Source organism: Camelus ferus, chromosome 18, assembly GCF_009834535.1.
Source record: "Camelus ferus isolate YT-003-E chromosome 18, BCGSAC_Cfer_1.0, whole genome shotgun sequence".
NCBI lineage: Eukaryota > Metazoa > Chordata > Mammalia > Artiodactyla > Camelidae > Camelus > Camelus ferus.
Genome location: NC_045713.1, coordinates 35887084 through 35908508, shown reverse-complemented (window position 1 = coordinate 35908508; position 21425 = coordinate 35887084). Strand labels below are relative to the sequence as shown.

Genomic DNA, 21425 nt, shown 5'->3' with positions numbered 1-21425 from the left:
GAACGAAGTGCTGACACCTGCTCATCACGGGGGACCCTGAAAACATGCTCAGTGACAGGACCAGTCACCAGGGGCCTCCTGCTGTGTTGTTCCATTTTACAGAACATCCAGAATGGACCATAAAGACAGAAAGTAGATCCATGGTTGCCTCGGGCTGGGGATGGGAGAGGGTGATGGCTAAGGGTACAGGGTTTCCTCCTGAGGTGGTAACAGTGTCCTACAGTTGACTGTGATGAGCGTTGCCTATAAACTGTACACTGAGAGCCACCGAGCTGTACACTTTCAGTGGGTGAGCTGTGTGGCATGTGAGTCATCTACCAGAAGAAAAAGGCATGCAAGGACTCCAGCCCTAGCTGAGGGCCATGAATGCGCTGTGACCGCACGTATTTAAGGGAGAAGACTTCCCATGTTTGCGTGTGCTGAACAGCCTGACGTTTTGTGTCCCTGTTAATGTGACATCCTGCACACACAGGTTAGGTAAAGGGATGTGAGCTCCTGGGGAGCCTGGCTGATGTCAGTGAGGATCCAGGCGAGGGCACGCACCTTCCTGTGTTCTCACTTAGCTCTCCCAGCACAGCTGCAGCGTGGGTACCACTGAGCTCATTTCTCAGCCCAAACTGATGCCCAGAGGGGCTGGCTGACCCCCAACACCCTGCCACTCACTGGCCAGCAGGCTGTCATTGGGGTGCTGGTCCCGTCGTACCTGGCCTCCTGCTCGACCTGCTCCTCCAGTTGTGCAATCTTGGCCTCCAGTGCTGCAATGGTGGACTTGAACTTGGATTTGACTGCCCCCTCCATCTCCTGCAGCTTGCTCCGCAGCTCCTTGTTCTGCCGCTCAAGCTGCTGCCGCGCGCTCTCATTCTTCTGGGCGGTGCTGCGCTCCGTGGCCAGCTCGTTGCTGAGCTGCTCAGCCTGGAGAGGAGGGTAAGGTCACCAGGTGGAGGGCACAGGGGGCATAGAGGTGATCAACTGAGATGAACTTCCCCGCAGTCCCCAGCCTTTGTCTGCCTCTGTGTGAGTCCCTGGAGCTGGAGCACCCAGGAGTCCTCCCCCTCTCCTCCAGCCACCAGCTCCTTCCTAGTCATCCTTTAAGGTTCAGCTCAAGAGACAGCTCTTCCGGGCAACATCCTAGTGCCACCCGGGCTCCCTGGCTCTAGGTCACACAATGGTCCCCATCGTGGAGCTGGTGGTGCCCAGTGATGTCACTGAGTGCTCACTGTTGATAGGGGCTGGGGAAAGAGCAGGAAGGCATGCATCATCTGCTGGAGGGAACCACCAAGTGGGGACCCTGCAGGCTGGTGCTGAGTGCTCCGAGGATAGCGAGCAGGGTGCTGGCGTGACCGGAAGAGGGGATGGGTACATGGGAGTGGACACGGCGGGTCGCTACTCCCTGTCTCCACGCTGTCATCACCCCAACCCAGGCCTGGCACACAGGAGCCTGTAAGGCATGTCCTGAACCAGGGCAGATCCAAGGCACGTGCTGCCCTGTGCCCACCTGCTGCGTGGCCTTCCGGACGCGGTCACTCATAGCCTCCATGTTGCCTTGTTCTTCCTCCAGCTCCTCCTCCAGCTGCGCGATCCGGGCTTCCAGGCGGCGTTTCTCATCCTGCAGCGTGTTCCTAAGGGGAAGGCAGCAGCTCTGGGGCCTCCAGCCGCCTCCGCCTCAGAGAACTTCCTCTCTTAAAAGAGCAACGCTGTGGAGTTTCCCTCTTTTATAACTGAGGCTCAGAGAAGCTTATCCAGAGTCACACAGCTGGGAAGTGGGGAGTCAGCTGGGATCAGCAGAGCAGGCCTGGGACCAGGATGAGCTCTCTCCTCCCTGATTTCCCGGATGCCTGTTCCCACCCTGCTGTTCACTGAGCTACACCCCCAAATAGGGTATGAAATCTCCATGACCCCCATCACGAGCTCAGCTGAACATTGCATCATTTTCAGCATTAAAATGGGGTCCAGGAGGCTCTCCTGTGACTATCTCTCCTTCATCATCTGAGTCTAGGGACCACCCCCTTCCTCCCCATGCGGCTCATACCTTCCTGACACGCTGCTGGCCAGCTCTTCGGCCAGTTCCTCCTTCTCCAGGTCTGCCTGTTTGCGAGCCCTCTCGGCTGCGGCTAGATCCTGGATGGTGGGAGGCGGTGGGGAAGGAAACCTGTTGTCCGCCAGGGAAGGACTGAATCCCCTGCCCCAAGCATCCACCCTGCTCATGTCACCAGGCCCCCAGCAGTCTCCACGGCCACCCTTGACAGTGGCTCTGCCTCCTCTGAGCCCAGGGGGAGGCCTGCAGATACATCATGGAGAAAACCCCGTGTCTCTCCCTGCCCTCGCTACGGGGTCCACCCATGTGGGATGCTGGACTAGGGTGCACAAGCCTGGGTGCCCAGGGCTGCTACCACAGTCTCCCCACCAGGGCTCTCAGAGCCAGGAGAAGTCTTCACCTCCTGCAACTGCATGAGCTCTGCTTCCAAGCTCTTGGCTTTCTTCTCGTTCTCTTTGGCCGTGGCAAAGATCTCCTCCCTGGAGGCACGGGCGTCTTCCAGCTCTCTCTGGAAGTCCTTCATCTGAGCCTGCGTGAGTCAACAGGAGGGACAAGCCAGGAGGTCCTTACTGAGACCTGCTGCTCAGATTGCCTTTCTGTGCCAACACCTGGAATTTCCCACGTAACCACAGAGCCCTCAGCCTCAGGTGGCCAGGTGGCTGCTTGGGGGCACCATTCTAGCTGGGCTCAGCCGACCTAAGGCATGGTGATGTGACCTGAGGGCTGCGGCCAAATGCCCGATGACAGTGCCCCACCCAGGGCTGGAAACAGCCACCAAAAGCTAAATGGTGTAGAACAGGCAGCAGCGACCAAGGGAGGCCTGCTGCTGACCCGACTTCCCTCGCCGCGCTCTCAGGGCATCACCCACCTGCAGTTTTCGAAGCTGCTTGATGGCTTCCTCCCTCCCCTTGATGGCCGAGTCGGCCTGCAGCTCCAGGTCTTTCAGATCCACCTCCAGCTTCTTCTTGGCCGCAGCTGCCAGGGCACGCTGCTTTCTCTCGTTTTCCAGTTCCGTCTCGTACTCGTGAAGCTGAGCGAGGAGAGGGACGTGCGCTGGGGGGCAGGACCGCCCCTCGGAGCCCTTCCCCCTGCCGCAGCCTTGACCCAGCGCCCAGGTGAGCACAACCACCTGCGAGGTGGGTTTCTCATCCCGTGCTCACAGGTGAGAAATCAGAGTCTCCAGGAAGTGGCGGTGGAAGGAAGGAAGCAGGCCGCCCCATGTCCCCTTCCCCCCACCCTTCCACCCCCCAGATGGATTACCTGCCTCTGGAGCTGCCTCCTCTTTTCTTCATTCTGCTCATCCCGGGCCTGGAGATCTCGCTCGAACTGGCCCTTGAGGGCCTGCATGTTGACCTCGAGCCGCAGCTTGGCGTCCTCTGTGGCCTGCAGCTCGTCCTCTAGCTCTTCCAGCTGGGTCTTCATCTCCTCCATCTGGGTTTCCAGGGCCCTCTTGGACTTCTCCAGCTCATGGACCTTGTTTACATGAGGGTTGACTTTGTGAGGATGGTCCAGCCACCCCAGTGACAGGCAGTTCATCAAGGTCAAGGAGATGGCTTTTGCCACCCACAGGATGTGTGACCAGGAGTCCAGACCAGAGCCTTCCTCAGAACCTTGACTCAGATCCCCACCCCACCTGCCCCACACCAAGTGCTGTTGGCAGCCAGGCTCTGTCTTTGCACCAGCCTGAGGGTGCCTTCAGTTCCTGATGGTTGCTTATCGTGAAAAAGGCACAGAGCCAACCACCCCCTCCCCGACCATGGACTGAAAAACAGCAGAGAGGGTGGGTGGGGGAAACCTGGACAAGCAGAGACGAAGAAGAGCGACTTACGTTCTTGCCCACATCATCCTTGGAGCTAACCAGATCCTCCATCTCGGCTTTGAGCATCTTGTTGGTCCTCTCGAGTTCCTCTTTGGCTTCCAAGGCCTCCTCCAGGGCCCGCGCCAGGGACAAGGCCTTGGTTTCCTTCTCCCTGGCTTCCGCCTCGGCTCTGTCCCTTTCATCCGCATATTTGGAAGAGATGGTTTTCTCCTCGGCTAACAACTGCAACACAGCAGAAGACCCAGAGGTGAGCTCTAGGCCTGCCCGAGGGTTGGCTGCATTTAACTGCAAACACGGGGAAGGAGCCACTGAATGCATCCTGGTGCAGGTGGAAGTAAGTCTGTGGAAACAGTTTACAATAGTCCTCACCAACTTCTAGGTCACCCTAATGCAGAGCCAGCATCTGCTGCATCTTTGTGCTTTGAAATCACTAACGCTGGTTAGAACGTACTGCGACTGAGATCAGAGTGACATTTAATCCTGCCAGAGGCCAGTTATTCCTCTGTTGTTTCACGGCCACAGTAGCTCCCTCACAGAAGTGCCCTATGAGTGCGGTAGGCGTTAATCTCATCTTCAGAGAGACAAAGTATATGTGGTCACATCCAAAACCCAGACGGCCTGAATTCAGCAAAGACAGGTAAATAACAGGGACTCCCAGACAGCAGTCAACACACTCTCCACTGGATGTGACAGGAAAAGAAAAAAGCAACGTCAGGCCCTCGACCAGATAATGAAGCAGCAGATTAGGAAGCAGTGAGGACAAGCCTCCAGCGCAGAGGAGGGATGGGTGACGGAAGCCCGGCACTGAGTCCAGTCGGGGAGGGGCACTGAGCCCCCACACCCCAGGCATTGGGCCTCAGAGTACAATCCCAAAATTGATTTTTGGAATAAATCCCAAGTCACTTGTTTTGTTTTTTTTTTAAGGGCATTACCGGAGATTGAACCCAGGCCTCTTGCATGCTAAGCACATGGTCTACCACTGAGCTATGTCCTCCCCTACCTGAGTCACTTGTAAACCAAATCATATTTATTAAATCTGAGTAAATACCTGAAAAGTTGGTATTTAGAGGAGTCTGGGTCATACAGGTGTATGTATTTATCAGAACTCAGTGAGTGTACACTTAAAATGTATGCATTTCATTGTAGGGAATTTTACCTCAAAGGGAGAAAAATTATTTTTAAAAATGAATGCAGGGGGAGGGTACAGCTCAGTGGTAGAGCACATGCTTAGCATGCATGAGGTCCTGGGTTCAATCTCCAGTACCTCCATTTAATAAATAAATAAGCTAATTGTCCCCTCTCCCCCCGAAAAGTTCAAAGAATGAAATCTATATAAAAAATTTTAATGAACCATAGTTAATGTGCAATGCTGAGGGATCAAGGGGCAAGTGAGCAGATGTCTAATTTGCTTTGGAATGCATCCAAAAGGTGAGATGCAGGTGACAGGGACAGTTCACCCTTACAAATAAATGTGTGATAAAGTCTGTATGGTGCAATGTTCGTGATCGAACCCAGGTGATGGGGATACAGGTGTTCCCTGTACAAGGCATTCAGCTTTGCTGTGGGCTCAAAATTCTTTGTAACAAAATGTTAGGGGAAAGTGGTATTCAAAGGGTAGACGCTAAATGGAATTCTCAGTAGGCACTCAATAAATGCTTGTTAAGTGAATGAAATTAATAAGCCTTGTTTCTGATCTGGGCTAGAAAGCACTGCATGACTGGGTTTCTGGATGGCCCTCAGGGTGGTGGGACCTGGAAGGTCACAGCTGTCGAGGCCCTGCCGCACTCCCCATTCTGACCCAGGAGCCCTCCTGTCTCACCCAAAGCAGGCCAGCCCTCCATCGCCCCCCGCTGGAGCAGGGGGGGGATGCTGACCCACAGCAGCCACACCGGCTGCTTTGCAGACCCACCCCCCGCGCCCCAGTCAGTGTCTGTGAACTGAGCGGAGGGCCCCTCAGCCCCTACCTGATCAAACTTCTTCTGCTTCTTTTCCAGGTTGGACACCAGTTGCCGCTGGTTGTCCAAATCGACGACCAGGTCGTCCAGCTCCTGCTGAAGCCTGTTCTTGGTCTTTTCCAGTTTGTCATAAGCAGCTGCCTTCTCTTCGTACTGCTGGGTGAGGCCCTCGATTTCCTTCTGGAACCTCTTCTTGCCCTCTTCCAGGGATTCCACAGTGCTGGCAAAGTCCTGCAGCTTCTTCTTCGAATCGGAGAGCTGAAATGGCAGTGTCCAGGGTGGGGTGAGAGGAGGGCGGTGAGGGAGTCCCATCCCTACCCCCTGCACCCTGAGAATCACTCTCCTGAAGGTTGAAGAAATGCAACATCAGGGGAAGCCGGCGAGCCAAGCACACTGGCGCCAGCGCTCACCCGTCATCACACCAGAGCCCCCAGGCTACCCTTAAGGGCTCAGGCCCAGAGAAGCGAGGACACGCAGCCAGCACCTGGATATTCAGAGTTGAGATGTGGCGCTCCAGGTTCTGCTTGGCCTCCATCTCCTCATCCAGCTGGTCCTGCAGGCTGTTCCTCTCATCCTCCAGCTGGCGCAGCTTGGTGGACACGTTGAGCTTCTGCCGGGTTTCTTCCTGCAGCAGCTCCTACGAAAAGGACATGCGCGGAAGTCCCAGGGACCCACCCCCAAGAAGGTCGTACCCCAGGTGCCACTCGATGACACAGCATGATACCCACCTGGGTGTCCTGGAGCTGGGACCCCAGGGACGCCACGTCCTTGGCCAGCTTGATGGCCTTCCCCTCCGCCTCGTTGAGCATCCCCGTGACACTCTCCACTTCATTCTGAGGGTGCCGAGAGACTGCCGTTAGTCGGGACCTCTAGAACAGGACCCTCGTTAAGTAGGAAGAGCCCTTTTAACTCATATGACGGGCCTTGGGGTATCCACTGATTGAGAAGTATCCCTGAGCTAGAGGGCTGGGTCACAGTCACTCAAGTTGCAAATCCTGGCTGTAAACTCTGCTTCTAAGACCCGGTTAGAGCCCTAGGCTCTATTGACTGGGCCCTGATCCCTCCCGAGGTGGGGAGATGAAGCAGCAGGTCTGAGGGTCCAGACACTGAGAGATGGTTCAGACGCATCTGCCTCTAAAGCTAGAGAAGAGGTTGCAGGTGTTACCTCCACTTCCAAGGGCCCCACCCCTACCACCCCTCTTCCTCACCCCTACTCTTTGCCCTTTCACTGACCCTTATGGCAAAACCGAAGACTCAGACACTAAAGGTAAAAGCCCTCTGCCTTTCTCTGCCTTTTACTGCAGGCCCTGGTATCTCTGAGCAATTCCTTCTGGAGATACTAGCTCACCATCCGTGCTCACTTCCCATTTACAATGAGGCTATCAATGATCGTGACCCCACTCCTCCGGGACATTGCTTGTACTGGGATAGCAAAACCCCTGCGCTCACCTGGATGTGAGAAATTCATACTTAATGCTTCCCTGTCCCTCATCCCAGGCTGTAAGCACATTAAATATTTATCAAAAATATTCCGTGAAAGGAAAGACACATTTGGCTATTCAAAGCTAATTAAAACCAAAGACAAACAGGCCACATCATTCTTCAGCTTAAAACCCATCAGTGGTTTCCCATCACTCAGAGTAGAGACCAGAAATAGGGCCTTGAAGGCCCTCTGTCCTCTGGCCATAACCTACCTCACCAGTCCCATTTTGTGCCACACTTCCCTTCCCAACTTGACGCTGTAGCTCTGCTTGCCTTACATGATCGCTTCTAATTTCCCACATACCACTGAGCCTTTGCACATGCTGTTCCCTCTGCCTGTAAGTAGATAGACTTCTACTTATCTGTCAGACTACATGTCCATCTTAGGAAAGCCTTTCCTGATTCCTCCTCCTGCAGGCCAGGCCCCCATATATTTACATTTATTGGATTAGCCTCCCCTTTCCAGCATCATTTGACATTCATTTGTGTGGTTATTAATGTCTTTCTCTCCCCTAGGCTGGAGTCTTCCTAGGGCAGGCACAGGGTCTGTCTTCTTCCTTACATTGTATCTCAGGATTAAACACAGTGCCTGGCATACAGCAGGCACTCAAATACTCATTGAATGAACAGATGAGGGTTTTGAAATATTAAATTGAACAGGGCAACCATCTCATCTCCCCGTGGAATGTAACTAGAGGAAACAGACTGGCTCTGCAGCGCAAGAGGCTTCAGTTGGCTGGAGGAGCTCCGTCCCTCCCAGGGTCGGTCCCAGCGACACCCGCCTCACCTGCAGCTTGTGGACCTTGTCGTTGAGCTCGGCCCGGGCCCGCTCCCCATCGCTGCACTTGGACTGCAGCTCCTGCAGCTGCACCTCCAGCTTCTTCTTCTTGTGCTCCACCTCCTGCTTGGCCTGGCTCAGGACCCGCAGCTCCCCGGACAGGTCCGCATTCTCCTTCTCCAGCGTCTGCTTGTTCTTTTCCAGGTTGGCCTTGGCCTGGCCAGAGAAACGGGGGGGGGGGGGGGGGAAGAAGGCATTATAGCTGTGGCTGGGAGAGCGTTTTAAGATACGGACCTACGTTGTTGGGGAGTCTTCCTCTTTCCTTTCCCTCCCTCGGGGTAGGTCTGGGGACCTGTGCTCCCCACCTCAGGGAAGGGACACATAATCACCAGTGAGACTTTTTGGATTCTGTTTTCTGAAAGCTCAGAAGTTACAAACTGGCATCCCCTGGGCTACAGCCAACCTGCCATCATGTTCTGTTTGATCCATGCAGTGCCTTCTAACACTTTAATAAAGAAACATCACATAAAAATCTGGATTCCCAGGCTTCTTTTTTAGAAAATCTCATGTTCCATATCAAGACTGGGTGGTGGTTTCCCTAATGAATACATTTGTCAAAATTCATTGACCTATATACACTGAAAATTGCTGAATTTTACTGCATGCACCTCAATAATTCTGACTTTCAAAAAACAAACTAAAGATCTGGAAACAGGGGTCTTTCCCTCCTCCAAGGCAACAATCAGCTGGACCTGCGTAGCAGCTGGCCCTGTAAATGGGGCAGTCAGGCTCCACTTGGCCCCAGTCACCACCACTCCCTACTGCCCATCACATTAATCATCAAATGTACACTGCTCTTTCTGTGAAAGTTAAGAGGAAGTTATTTTACCTAACCAGCTACTGTAGGCACGTGTGTTTCCCTAAGAAAAAAACCATGTTTTGGGAAGAAGCATGCAAAAGGAGGAGGCTTCTCCCAGGGCTGTAGGGAGGCAGAAACAAGCAAGAGAGAAGCGTGTGGGTCCCAAGAGCAGAGGAAACAGCATTCGGCTCCTCCTCAGCCCCCAGGAAGGTGCTATGCAGTGCCCAGGCAGCCTCAGAGGCCATTCCTCTGTCCCAGGCATGACTAAGCACTGCTGGGACCTCGGACAGGGACAAAGTGCCTCTTAGGGTAGCAGTGCATGCGGATAAGCAAGGGCCCTGGGGGACCTCATGGGATCTGGACTCCCCTAAACCCTTTTTTCCAGAACAGTGACAAAACTACCCATGTGTAAAGGAAGCCAAGGTAGGAATGATGTCACCAGTTTTCCCCAACAATCTGAAAAGTGCTCAGAGGTAAAACACAGACAGCCCTCCTTTTCAGTGCTCCTGAGATGGTGGGCCGGCCTTCCCAGCCCGCTCCTGCTTTGCGCAGGTCAGAAACGGATGCTGTCAGCTGGTGGTGCGAGCAGCTCTTTCCAAAGAAAGACTGACTAGCTGTGTGACCTCTAGGTGCTCTGGACCTCAGTTTCTTCGTGTGTAAAATGGGCTTGTCCATATCCCATAGGGTGGTTGTAAAGATGACTCGACAGTGTGCAGTAAGCACTTAATAAACGCAGGCTGCTATCACTCCTTAGAGACATTATAGCTCGTAATTGGTCTTAGTAAGGTCCCTGATATGTAGTTCTTTGAAGCTGTTGACATATTGCTCTTTTTATTTTGTTATCACAAAAAAGGCGTTGCAACTCACCCTCTTGAACTGCTCCAGCTGCTCAGTGAGCTCCTCCACAACCTGTGTGTGCTTCTGCCTCATCTCCTGCACCTGGGCCTCATGGGACCGCGTCTCCTCGTCCAGGGCCTTCTTCAGCATCGTCACCTCCTGCTCCCTCTTGGCTCTGGGTGGGAAGAGCACAGTAGGTGGCAGCAGGGGGAGACGGCAGTTCACCTCAGACAGTGCTGCACAGAGAACGAGAGCTTTCCCAGGACCCTGAAGTCTCCATCACCACCCCCTCCCTGGCTGTGTGTTCTCGGTGAGTGACCTACCCTCCCTGGACCTGGAATCTCCTCAGCTGCAAAACGAGGAGCATTGCTACCTGTCCAGAATCTCCCAGGACCGGCAAACAAATACACAAAATCCAACAAATGATAATGGAAGGTTTGCAAAGCGAATTGCAAAATTTTCTGCACATATGAACGTTAGCTCTTATTTGCCGAGCATGCACTATATGCCAGGCCCTGGCCTAAGTTCTGGGTATATACCATCTCATATAAATATTCAGAGCAACCCTAAGAGGCAAGTATATTGTTATTTCCATTTTACAGATGAGAAAACGAAGGCTAAGAAAGAGTAAGCAGCTTGCCCAAGGTGTTAAAACCATTGTGTGACAGAGCAAGAATTTGAACCCAGATAGTCTGACTCAGAGCCCCTGCACTGGGCCAGAGGGAAGGGAGCAGGATACTGTGCTGGCTTCTAGGCCCAGGTAAGTGATACAGCCGAAACCCGAAATGTGGGAAATAAATTCCAATGCTAGCACAGTACTTGACACAGGGCGCTCTCAAAATACATTGGTGTATTTGTTGAATGAATAAATGACCTATTTCACTAAAGGCAGCATTCATTATCTAGCAGGAGACCCATTTTTTTGTGGTGGGTTTTGTTTTGGTTTGGGTTTTTGGTTGCTATTGTCTGTCCGCCAGCCAGCAGTGACTCTCCAATCAAAGAGCCATCTGTTCAATATTATTTTAAAAATTTAACACAAGTTATTCACACACAATTGGAGACTGGATGTTGGGGATTTACTTATTATGCACACTAAGTACACACAGGAAAAAGTCAGGAATGAAATTCCCCAGAATGTCAACTGTGGTGGGACTGCGGGTGATGTTTTTAGTATCTAACTCTATAGTTTCCAAATCATTTTTATTGAATATGTCCTCCTGTTATGATGCAAAATAAGATTGAAAATAAACACGCTTCTATGAGTTAAAGCCAAACGCAATCAGGACAGTACATGTCGGGCCTGAAGAACCCTGTGACTCAGGATTTGCTCAGGTTTGCTCCTTCTCCACCATCCATCCCTTCGGTGCGGCGGGACAGCAGGGCCACCCTCTCACCTGAGCTCCTGTTGGGTGGCCGTGCTGTCCAGCGTGTCCTCCAGCTCTGTCTTCAGCGCCTCCAGCTCCTCCCCCAGGTCCCGTTTCTGCTTCTCAGCCTTGTTCCTCGCGGCCCGTTCTGAGTCCAAGTCCTCCTGGAGGTCGGAGATGTGACCCTCCAGCTCGCGAATCTTCTTCAGGGCGTTGTTCTTCTGAGCGATCTCATCGTCAAGCCTGCCAGAGACAGGTCGCTAGAATTAAGACCCTGGGGTCCCGGGCCCCCTACAGTGCATCCCGCAATGTGGCCAAAAGTGGTTTTCTGGAACCAGCCATTTGTGTTCCATAGATGTGAAAACATGTTCAACTGTGTCCCAAGACACATGGCAGACTCCTTGCTAGGCTGGACTGCTTGGAGATTTATGTAGGACGCGAGTTCCAAGGTCTGATGTAAAAAAGCAAGACATGTTGCACAGGCATGTAAGTGTGTGTATGTGTGAGAAAGAGAGAGGCAGAGACAGAGAGAGGCAGAGACAGAGAGACACAATGCAAGGCACTGGTCCTAGACTAGCAGAGTGCCTTGTCCACAGTAGGAGCCTAATAGATGCTTTCTGAATGCTAGACAATCATTCTTCCCTGGCAACTACTGGTTCATTCCTTCTTCCATTTGCTCAGTGTCTTGAGTTCTGTTGCATGCAAAGCGTTTGGCCAGACACTGCCTGGGGGGATTTTAAAACCAGGGGAGGGAGTGACTGTGGGTCAGAGTGGATGGGGGAGGCACTGCCTGAATGTCACGGAAGGGAGCTCCCTCCTGACCATGGTGGGGCTGCCTCCGGTTTTGTCCACAATGGATGGAAAGGGATTGGTATGAGGGACGGTACAAGGTGGAACTCTGCAGGGTGAGGCAAGGCGGGCTCTTATATTTACTGTACTTGTGAATGGGCAGCAGCAAGGGAGGAAGCTAACCGGTTAGGTTAGGGTCAGACTGTGGAGGGCGGGTGGCTGTGAGGGCCAGGCTGAGGAACCTGGCTTTTCCTGCACAAGCCAGCAAAGTTTTCTGAGCACGTTCACAACTTGAGTGATGTCTTTGGTCCATCACCTGAGCACTGGCATGTGGCACAAATGGGCTGAGAGAGCTGGCCAGGAGATCAATCAGGAAGCAAATCCCAGCTCTACCTCTTAAAAGCCGGGTGACTGTCACTGTCCCTTTGCCTCCCACCTCAGTGAGTGGAGGTAACAGCAGACACCTGGCCAGGTGTCTGCAAAGATACTGCTTGAAGAGAGCTTAGCATACGGTGAGCAAGTAAATAACCATTAGTTGCTGTTGCAGTAGCCCCAGGGGGAGGCCCTTAGAGTGAGCCCAGCTAAGAGCTGGGAGAAGAGGGGCACAGAGGAACAGGTGTGGGGCACATCTCACAGGACGGCCCGAATCCGAGGGCTGCTGCACACTGCGCAGGGAAGAGAAGTGGGCAGACACTAGGGAGGAGACTGGCATTCACAAAAAGAGGGACCTTAGACAGAGGGGGCGGGCATAGGAGGGACCTCCCAGCCTCAGACACATGGTGTTTAATATGCTAATGGAACTAACTCTGTGTGCAACCAGGAATCCGGAACCAGGGTATAGACAACAAAGGCTGGGCACCCAAGAGGCAGACATGCTGGGAGCAGGGGAGCAGAGAGGATGAGTTTGGAGGGAAGAAAAGAAAATCAAAGCAGAGGTTCTGGAGGTGCCAGCAGGCCAGGCCACCTCGCAGGAGATGGAGGCCTGCCTGGAGGAGGAGGAAGACTGGGGTCCCCCTGCCCATCATCAGGGACCCTCAGGGCATGTGAACACACAGGACAGGCCTTGCCCGCCTCTACCTGCTCAGGGCCGCCTGCAGCTCCTCCTCCTTCTTGGCCAGCTGCATCTTGAGCTCGGCGATCTGTGCCTGCAGCTCTGCGATCTGCTCGTGTAAGTCGCTGGCCTCACCGTCCATCTTCCGTTTCAGCTTCTCCAGCTCCTGCCGGCTCTTCTCCTCCTTCTTCAGCCGCACTACGACAAAGCCAGGGCCCTTCAGGAGGTGGACACTACCAGAAAGACCCCTGGAGGACCAGCCTTTCCCTCAGGCATTTCACACAAGGAAATTCACAAACATGAAACTCACACACACACACATACACACTCGCTGGTAACTGACCCGCTCACGCCACTGTCTTGTGGAAGGAAAGTCAGTCCTGGTGACAGGCACCTTCTAGAATTAATGTGTGTGTTCACCAAGGATGAGTGGCAGCCTGGACAGGGTTGGCCCTCTCTTGCAATAACCTGCTGTTTTTAAATTTCCTCTCTGATTTTCCCAGTTTTAAAATATCCACTCAAAGTCTCCCTGGGTAGCCGTTCTACCTTCCAGTTCTGAAATCATAGATTCGTGCTTGTTTTTCAGCTTCGTAAGATTTTTGGCTTTTTCTTCCTCTTCTGCAAGATTTGTTGTTAAGTCACTAATCCTCTCTTCAAGAAGTTTTCGCTCCTTTTTGGGGGGAAAGAAAAAGAAATATTGTTCGTTTTTTCCTTTTCTTCAGGTTCTACATTTCACTGTTAGTAATTTCCAAATCAACAGTTGAAAGGAAAACCCATATTATTCCCATTTAAATGGGAAAAGAGAAGTTTCTTAACAATAATAATCCCCAAAGATTGGCCACTCCCCACCTCTGGCATTCATGTCCCAGGCCCTCTTTCCTACACACAGGCTGGCTCCTCCGCACCTCGGGGCTCTTGCACAGATGGGACTATCTGCCTGGGATGTGCCTCCACCCCATCTCCCTTTGACTGCCCCTCACTCTTCAGGTTCCACTTAAATGTCACTTCCTCCAGGAAGCCTTCTGTGAATCCCCCACCTCCATCCCCTAGTGCTCTGCTCTTAAAAGATGGTGAACACCTCCTTCAGAACCCTGATCACAATGGCAATTAATGGTTGTGTGTATGATTTCCTACTTGCTTTTTCACTAGAATATAAGCCCCAAGAGGACACTGTCCTCCTCAGACACAGGGCCTGGCTCACATTCAGTGTGCAGCTGACATCCAGCTCAAAGGACTAAAGGTAGCCTGCCCTCACTGGGGCTGCTTAGAGGTTACTGACTAGGGTGACCTACTCATTCTGGTTTGCACTGGGATTTTTCTGGTTTGGGGGCTGAAAGTCCCACATCCCAGAAATCCCTCAGTCCCAAGACAGCTGGTCCCCCTATTGCTAAGTGAAAGTGGTCTGTGAGAATGTGGGAGTGACCCCTGAATCTCAGGCACCTAGCCTGCCTGCCTTTGCACAACTTGGGGGTTCCATTGGTCATGGTGTTTATGAGATTTGCTCTGTGGCAGCCCTGGTGCTGGTGGGACCACCAGGGACCCTCTCCACGGCACACCTGCATCCAGACAGCAGTCACGAGGCCACCACATTAATGCCAGAGGTAACCATTTGCTCAGCCTTCGGTACCTTGTATCTGGCTAAAAAAAGGGAAAGTATCTGGAGTCCTCAGCCCTGATGAGCCTGCCATTTTAACAAAGGTGTTCAACCCCCGCTCACTTTTGACAGTTTATTGTTCTGATCGTCCATGACCAGGATATCATCCTCCAGTTTCTTGATCTTGGCCTCAGCCGTGACCTTCTCAAGTTGTAGCTTTTGCCTCGCAGCTTCCTCTTCCTCCAGCTGTTCTTCCAGGTCCTTTTGTGGGAGGAAGGAAAAGAATCACAGCCTTCCTTAAAACAAAGTCACTCTCCTGGAGCTCTGGGGACCAATTTAATCCTGAGGCTGGACCTGATGTCCCCCAGGGCTCTGCAATCTCCTTTCATTGGAAATAAAAGGTTTGAGTGAGCCACTTTGCTTCAGGGAACCTCAGTCTCCTCATCTGTAAAATGGGGACAGTAGATACCATGGTGGTTTTAAAATATGTCCACAAGTTCTTTGATATTCGTCCCTGCAAGAGGTGGAGCCTAATTCTTCTCCCTTTGAGTGTCAGCCAGACTTAGTGTCTTGCTCCTAACAAATAAAATCAAGAGGAAGTGATGGAGTGTAAGTCAGACATCAGGCTGTAAAAGGCATTGGGCGTTCTCCCCTGTTCTCTCTCTTGATTCACTCCATCCGGGGGAAGCCAGCCACCATGCTGTGAGGGCACTCAAGCAGCCCCATGGAGAAGCCCACAGAGTGAGGAACTGAGGAGGCCTCCTGCCAACAGCCATGTGAGTGAGCCACGGGGACATGGGTGCTCCAGCCCCAGTCAAGCCTTCAGATAACTGCAGCCCCAGCCGACATTCTGACTGTGACATTCTGAGAGGCTCTAAGCCAGAACCACCCAGCTAAGCCACTCTCAAATGCATAACTGTGTGAGATAAATGTTTATTATTCCAAGCTGCTAAGTCCTGGGGTGCTCTGTTCTGCAACAATGGCTTACTAACTCAATTACGCCTCACACAGGGTTGCTATTGTGAGAAAAGGTATTTGCACATGAAAGGCAGGGCAGGAGAACAGAGTGGGCAGATGGCCATTCCTCTCCAAGCCTTAGTCTCTTTCTCTGTCTGGTGGGAACACATATCATCAGATGCACCTCACAGGCCAGCTGTGAGGGCCAAATGATTTGGTCTCCACCAAGGGCAGCCTCTGCAATGCCTTACCAGCATCTGCTGGGCCATCTTCTTCCTTTCTGCCTGCAGCTGCTGGCCCCGGTCTTCCTCCTCCTCCAGGCGGGCCTCCATCTCATGCAGGATCTCCTCCAGCTCCTGCTTCTTGGCCGCCAGCCGGACCCGCATCTCCTCGGCCTCAGCGTACAGCTCCGTCTCTGCCTGCAGCTGCTCCTGCAGCAGGTTCTTCTCCTCGGCCAGCTGCACATCGAGGGTGGGGAGACGGCCAGTGAGCCCCACAGGAGCAGGCGTCCAGGCCTCCACAGCCCCAGCCATGCCCCCGGCCTGCTACCTGTGAGTGTTTCTGCTCCAGCTCCTTGAGCTCGCTCTCTGCCTTCAGCTGCCGCTCCTTGGTCTTCTGCAGCTCATCCTCCTTGGCCTGCATCTCCTCCTCCTGCCGTGTCACCTGCAGCAGGGGCTTCACCTGCACACACGGGATCAGCCCATCACTTGTTTTCATGGCACAAGGGATATACTCTTGTCATAAATGACATCAGTGATTCTCAGCCAGGGACAATTTTACCCAACCCCGCAGCCCCTAAGGGGACATTTGGCAATTTCTGGGGACAGTTTTAGCTGTAATGACTGGGGTGGGGGATGTTCCTGGCATCTAGTGGATAAAAGCCAGGGATGCTACTAAAATTTTAGAATGCACTCGACAGCCCCCACAACACAGCATTATCCATCTCCAGATACCCACAGCACCGAGGTTGAGAAATCCTAAATTAGAACCACGGAAAAGTGCAAAGTGAAAGGAGAAAGTCTCCCCTCCCTCAATTTAGTCCTGTCCTGAGAAAGCACCACTGCTGACAAGCCGATAGGTTTTCTTCCGAAGAGAAAAGAAAAGAAAAAAAAAATCCCCCACACCCTACCTCCCCAAAGTCATTATTGGCCAGCATTCCCTTCTAGCCTTTTTTCCTACACCTTAAAAAAATATACCTGAGATCATGCTGCCCGGTGTTTCGTGCTGCTGTTATTACCAAAAACAGTAAGATAATCATCACACCCATGGTGTTCCGTCGTTTTTACAACTTGATCTTTAGCTAACCATCATTTTTAACACTTGAAAAGTATCCCATTGGCAGATGAGCCATCCTTCATCAGTCCGCCAGGGCTGGGTGTTGAAATTTTACTGTTGTAAATAAGGCACAGAGAATGCCCTTACTTCTTGATTTTTAAAGATTTCTGATGGTTTTCTTAGGAGAGCTTTCCAGAAGTTGGGTCGGTGGAGATGCACATTTCCAAAAAGCAGCTTCCCCTCCCTGCTCTTCACCCGGCTGACTCCTAACTCTTCGTGTTCAAGCCCCGCCTGGCACTAGGGAACCCCTGGCAAACACACTGTGCCTTCCTTCCTGCACTTACCCTCGTCTGCCATGAGGTACCGGTTCCTGTGATCACCTATTATCTGATCCCCCCCTCAGCTAGAATATTCAGGAGGCCAGGGTATCCCCAGCACCGCAAATGCGCCTGGTGCACAGTGGGCACTCAGTAAAGAGTTGCTCAATAAAAATGTAAAGTTGTGCCGGTGTACACACTGCGGGGCACCTAAGAGGAGGTGGTGTCTATCCCAACAGAGCACATCTTTGTGCAGCTGGCTCAGGGCAGCCAGCAACGCTGCAAGAACAAGTTACACCTAGAGAAATGAACAAGGGGTACACACAACAAGCTGGATGGAGGGATATCCAGAGAAGGATGCTTTGGGGACAGAGCCCATCTCAAAACGTAACATACTGGGTGACCCCATGTATATAACATTCTTGAGATGACAAAAATTATAGAAATGGAGAAGATGAGTGCTTGCCAGGGGCTATGGAAGGAAGTGGGTAGGGTGTGAATGGGCAACAGGAGGGGTCCTGGTAGAGATGGGAAGGCTCTGGATCCGTGTTAAGGTCATGGCTGTCATCCATATCCCAAAGAGGGGGGCGCCCTTCTCGGGCCTGGAAAATGGCCAGCAGGCGAGGTCTGGTTTGAATCCTCAGTTGCACACCTGCTGTCAACCATCTCCAGGCCCACATCTGCAGCGTACCAGGGAAGACCCAAGACGGGATGGGGGGTAAAGGCACTCACTTTGGTGAAGAGCCGCCACCACTGCCAGTTCCGCAGCTTGAGGTAGGCAGCACAGTTCCTCTGAATCACCTTCATGGCCGTCAGCTGCTGCTGCCTCTTGGCAAAGGCCCTGGGGAGAGGAAAGAGGGAGCTGTGGGAAGACCTGGTCCTGGTCGGCCACACAGAGCTCACTGTGCTCTCACAGCACCCCGTCCAGCAGCTGCTGAAAGCGGGATGCGTCTGTTTGGCTGGTGATTTTGCGACTAGCGCAAGGACCTCCCCCGTTCTCTCCAGCTTCTCCAGCTCAGATTCTTCGGGAAGCTCTGAGCATCAGTACCAGGATATCATCTGCAGGCCAGAGCCTTTCTCAGTGGACAAATGCCCTGGATTCAGATCTGTGGTCCGGAAATCAATCTATGCTACCCCCTTCCTTAGAGGCACCCTACACACCACCAGCTGTGCCACGTCTTCCCCAAGGCTGGGTGCCTGACAACCAAGCCTTTCCTCAGGTGGATTTTAAACTCCCAAACCTGACACAGGACCAGCACCCTTCCCGTTTAAGGGCTATTGGGGTTGAAAAACCACAGAACAGTGAGCCCCACCCTTTTGCCTCTGTGTGGCTACCACCTTGGACGTTGAGTAAACCTGAAGAATAAAATTGCCCTAGTTAAGTATGGAAGTGGGAGGAGTGGCAATGAGAACTTTACAGGCCAGGTCTACCCCTGGACTAAGAGCTCTTCAGCTCTGGCCTTGACCATTTGGGGTCTACTTGGCAAGGAATCAGCTTGACACAGTCAGGGCTTTGCAGATGGGCTTGTGGTCCATACCTCCTGATAACACATGCCCTGGACAGAGAGCTACTCCACCAGCCCCCGCAGTCCTGATTGGGGTGTGACCTTCACCGAGGGACCCTAGCCCTCACCCAGCCCCCAGACTTCCCAAAGCAGAGGAGGCACCAAGTCTTCCAAGACCTTGCCTCATGAATCCCACTTGGACGTGGGGATATAGATACGGCCAAATATTCTTTCTTCAGATACGTTATCATATCCTCACACTTCTGACGGGATAACCAGGCACTGTTGTCAACCCTTTCCACGTAGGATTTCATTGACCCCCTCATACAACTTTATGAGGCAGAAAGGATTATGCTCATTTTCCGAAGGCTCAGAGAGGTAGAGTAGCTTGCCCGAGGTTCTTCAGCAAATAAATAGAGGAACCAGGACAAGAACCTAGGTCTAAATTTCCAGAGCCCATGGCCTTAACTCCTTCCTGTCCTGCCCTTATAACTAGTGCATGTATTTAAAGTGGTAGCATCTCTTCCCCCTCAAGAAAAGGCTGCCATTCAATCACAGTGATGACTCTTAGAATCAGGGAGTCAGAACATGCGGCCAGAAAGCTCCCTGAAATTGTGTGTTTCTGGTCTGTGTTCGTGGGGAGGCAAAGGTTTGGGTGTTTACTTTCTGGCCAGGTAGCCACGACACATCGCCTGGAAAGCCATGATGACATCGGTGATCTTTAAGTCTCGTTCCTCTTCCAGGTGGGCCAGGACCCCGGTTCGGAAGAAGATTTTGCTCTGCCCAATCCTGTACAAGTTGGGGTCGAGTTCTAGGGCTTTGATCTGCAGAAGGAAAGAGGATAAGAGGTTCCATCTTGGTTAAGCCATTTGGCTGGGGGTTAAGGAGAGTCCCACCCAGAGCAGCTGCTGGCAGTGCCGCCAGAGGCTGGGAGGGGCTGGGCTGGGCTCACCATCAGGATGCAGGCCTGCTTCCCGTCCATGAAGCCTTTGGGGATGGCGTTGGCAGCCAGGATCTCGTAGCTTGAGACACAGGGCAGAAGTCACCGATTGAGATCATCTCTGTCGTCCATCTGTCCCTCCGCCCAGCCTGCTCACCCCTGGCCCCACCCCATCCCTCCTGTGCCTGGGCCCCAGTGCGCTCACCGTTGGCGGAACTCCTGGAAGACAATCCTGTTGGGGAAGCCCTGCCGGCAGATTCGGATGCCTTCCAAGACCCCGTTGCACCGCAGCTGCTCCAGCACCAGAAAGGCATCTAGCTTGCCAGACTGCAAAGGTGGAAAAGACATTGGGTGGGCAGCTGGAGTCTTGGGGAGCAGTAAGCCCCGAATCTCAGGCCTGGATGGCCCACCTTGCCAGGTCACAGGGGAGCAACAGATGAGAGGGTTCAGATGCCATCTCTCGTACTTGGTGGCCCTAACATCACCTGGGGCTTCCTCCTGATCACCTCCCTCCCTCTCTCCCTCACTCCCTGTCCATCACCCGCTCTATGGCTCTTACCTCCTAAATGTCTCCCAATCCACTCACTTCTCTCCACCACCATCCTCACTGCCACCCACTCATCACCATCTTCTGCCCAGACAACCACAACAGCCTCCAACTGCCTTCCCACCCCACCCTGCCCCTCCCCCACCCCCTCAATTTCTAAAATGTAGATCTGATCATGACATATCCCTTTTAAAATCCCCCAGTGGCATCCTACAGAAGGGAGGTCAAGCTCTGGTCAACCCAAGGAGAACTCCATGATCTAGCCCCTGCCTGCCAACTCAGCCTCCTCTCTCCCCAATCCCTGCCTCACACATCAGCATGGAACCACCTAACTAGCGGTTCTTTGCCCAGACCCTTCATTTCTCACCTCCATGCTTTTGCTTATACTGGACCTTCAGCCTAGGACGCCCTCCCCACCCTGCCCTCTGCTTCACCAAGTTCACATTCTCTAAGAAGCCATCTCTGAGCCCTGGGAGCCCCCAGTCTTGTGTTCTCGTAATTTACCGCATTACATCACGGTTCTCAGCTCATGTGTCTGCTTCTCCCAATGGCTCTCCCACAACCTCAGCACTACTGACCTCTTGGGCTGGATAATTCTCTGCTGTGGGGGCCACCCTGTGCCCTGTAGGATGTTTAGCAGCATCCCTGGCTTCTATGCACTGGGTACTAGTAATAGCCCTTCCCAGTTAAAAACATCTCCAGACATGGCCAGGTTTCCCCTTCAGTGGGAGGGAGGACAGAAGACTGCCCCCGGCTAAGCATTCTTGCCCTAGACTGTAAGAAACCTGCAGGCAAGGACTACAGTTTATCCAGCACTGTATGCCATGCCCCTGGCACAGGTGGAGCTCGGTAAATATCAGCTGGAATAATGAATAGATGAGTGATACCCTGTGCAGCCGCTCCAGGGCTCCAAGCCTCTGGATGCATTCTCCCTTGCCTCCAGGATGGGAAATGGACAATTCACACCCATGTCAGATGGAGCCCTCGGGGTGAGGGCGGGCTTTCCTCCTGCCCCTCTGCCCAAGCCAGCCTTCCTTTCCCCGCAGACCCTGCTGAGGCCCCGGGGGGACGTTCTGACCACCTGAGGGGCCAGGCGGGCAGCCTCACCCTCTTCTCGTGGTTGGGGATGATGCAGCGCACGAAGTTGGGGGTGGTGTTGCGCAGCGTGGTCATCAGCTTCCCCAGCTGCTCTTTGTACAGCTGCCCCACCGTACGGAACATGCCCTTCTTGGTCTTGGAGGAGCTGGGCAGCGAGCTCTCCGTCATCTTGGCCATCTGGTCCAGCCCCACGATGCGGTCCACTGTGGGCACGTGAAGGGTG

The 21425-nt window shown here is 53.1% G+C and overlaps 1 protein-coding gene across 5 annotated transcripts in view; it reads right to left on the bottom strand.

The window, feature by feature from the left end:
* The window catches only part of MYH11 (myosin heavy chain 11), a 106098-nt gene that overhangs the window by 8392 nt on the left and 76281 nt on the right, over window positions 1-21425 (bottom strand). For all 5 annotated transcript variants that reach the window (XM_032460975.1, XM_032460974.1, XM_014554534.2 and 2 more), the window contains 23 exons: window positions 21212-21405; window positions 19763-19884; window positions 19570-19639; window positions 19281-19441; window positions 17845-17953; window positions 16070-16201; window positions 15772-15978; window positions 14687-14824; window positions 13516-13639; window positions 12996-13167; window positions 11160-11372; window positions 9796-9940; window positions 8079-8285; window positions 6538-6642; window positions 6294-6446; window positions 5819-6067; window positions 3864-4076; window positions 3296-3508; window positions 2904-3065; window positions 2436-2564; window positions 2030-2118; window positions 1496-1619; window positions 704-912 (listed from right to left, as the gene is read on the bottom strand). In XM_032460975.1, coding sequence (XP_032316866.1) covers window positions 704-912; window positions 1496-1619; window positions 2030-2118; window positions 2436-2564; window positions 2904-3065; window positions 3296-3508; window positions 3864-4076; window positions 5819-6067; window positions 6294-6446; window positions 6538-6642; window positions 8079-8285; window positions 9796-9940; window positions 11160-11372; window positions 12996-13167; window positions 13516-13639; window positions 14687-14824; window positions 15772-15978; window positions 16070-16201; window positions 17845-17953; window positions 19281-19441; window positions 19570-19639; window positions 19763-19884; window positions 21212-21405 — 3640 coding nt within the window. The remainder of the gene's footprint in view (window positions 1-703; window positions 913-1495; window positions 1620-2029; window positions 2119-2435; window positions 2565-2903; window positions 3066-3295; window positions 3509-3863; window positions 4077-5818; window positions 6068-6293; window positions 6447-6537; window positions 6643-8078; window positions 8286-9795; window positions 9941-11159; window positions 11373-12995; window positions 13168-13515; window positions 13640-14686; window positions 14825-15771; window positions 15979-16069; window positions 16202-17844; window positions 17954-19280; window positions 19442-19569; window positions 19640-19762; window positions 19885-21211; window positions 21406-21425) is intronic.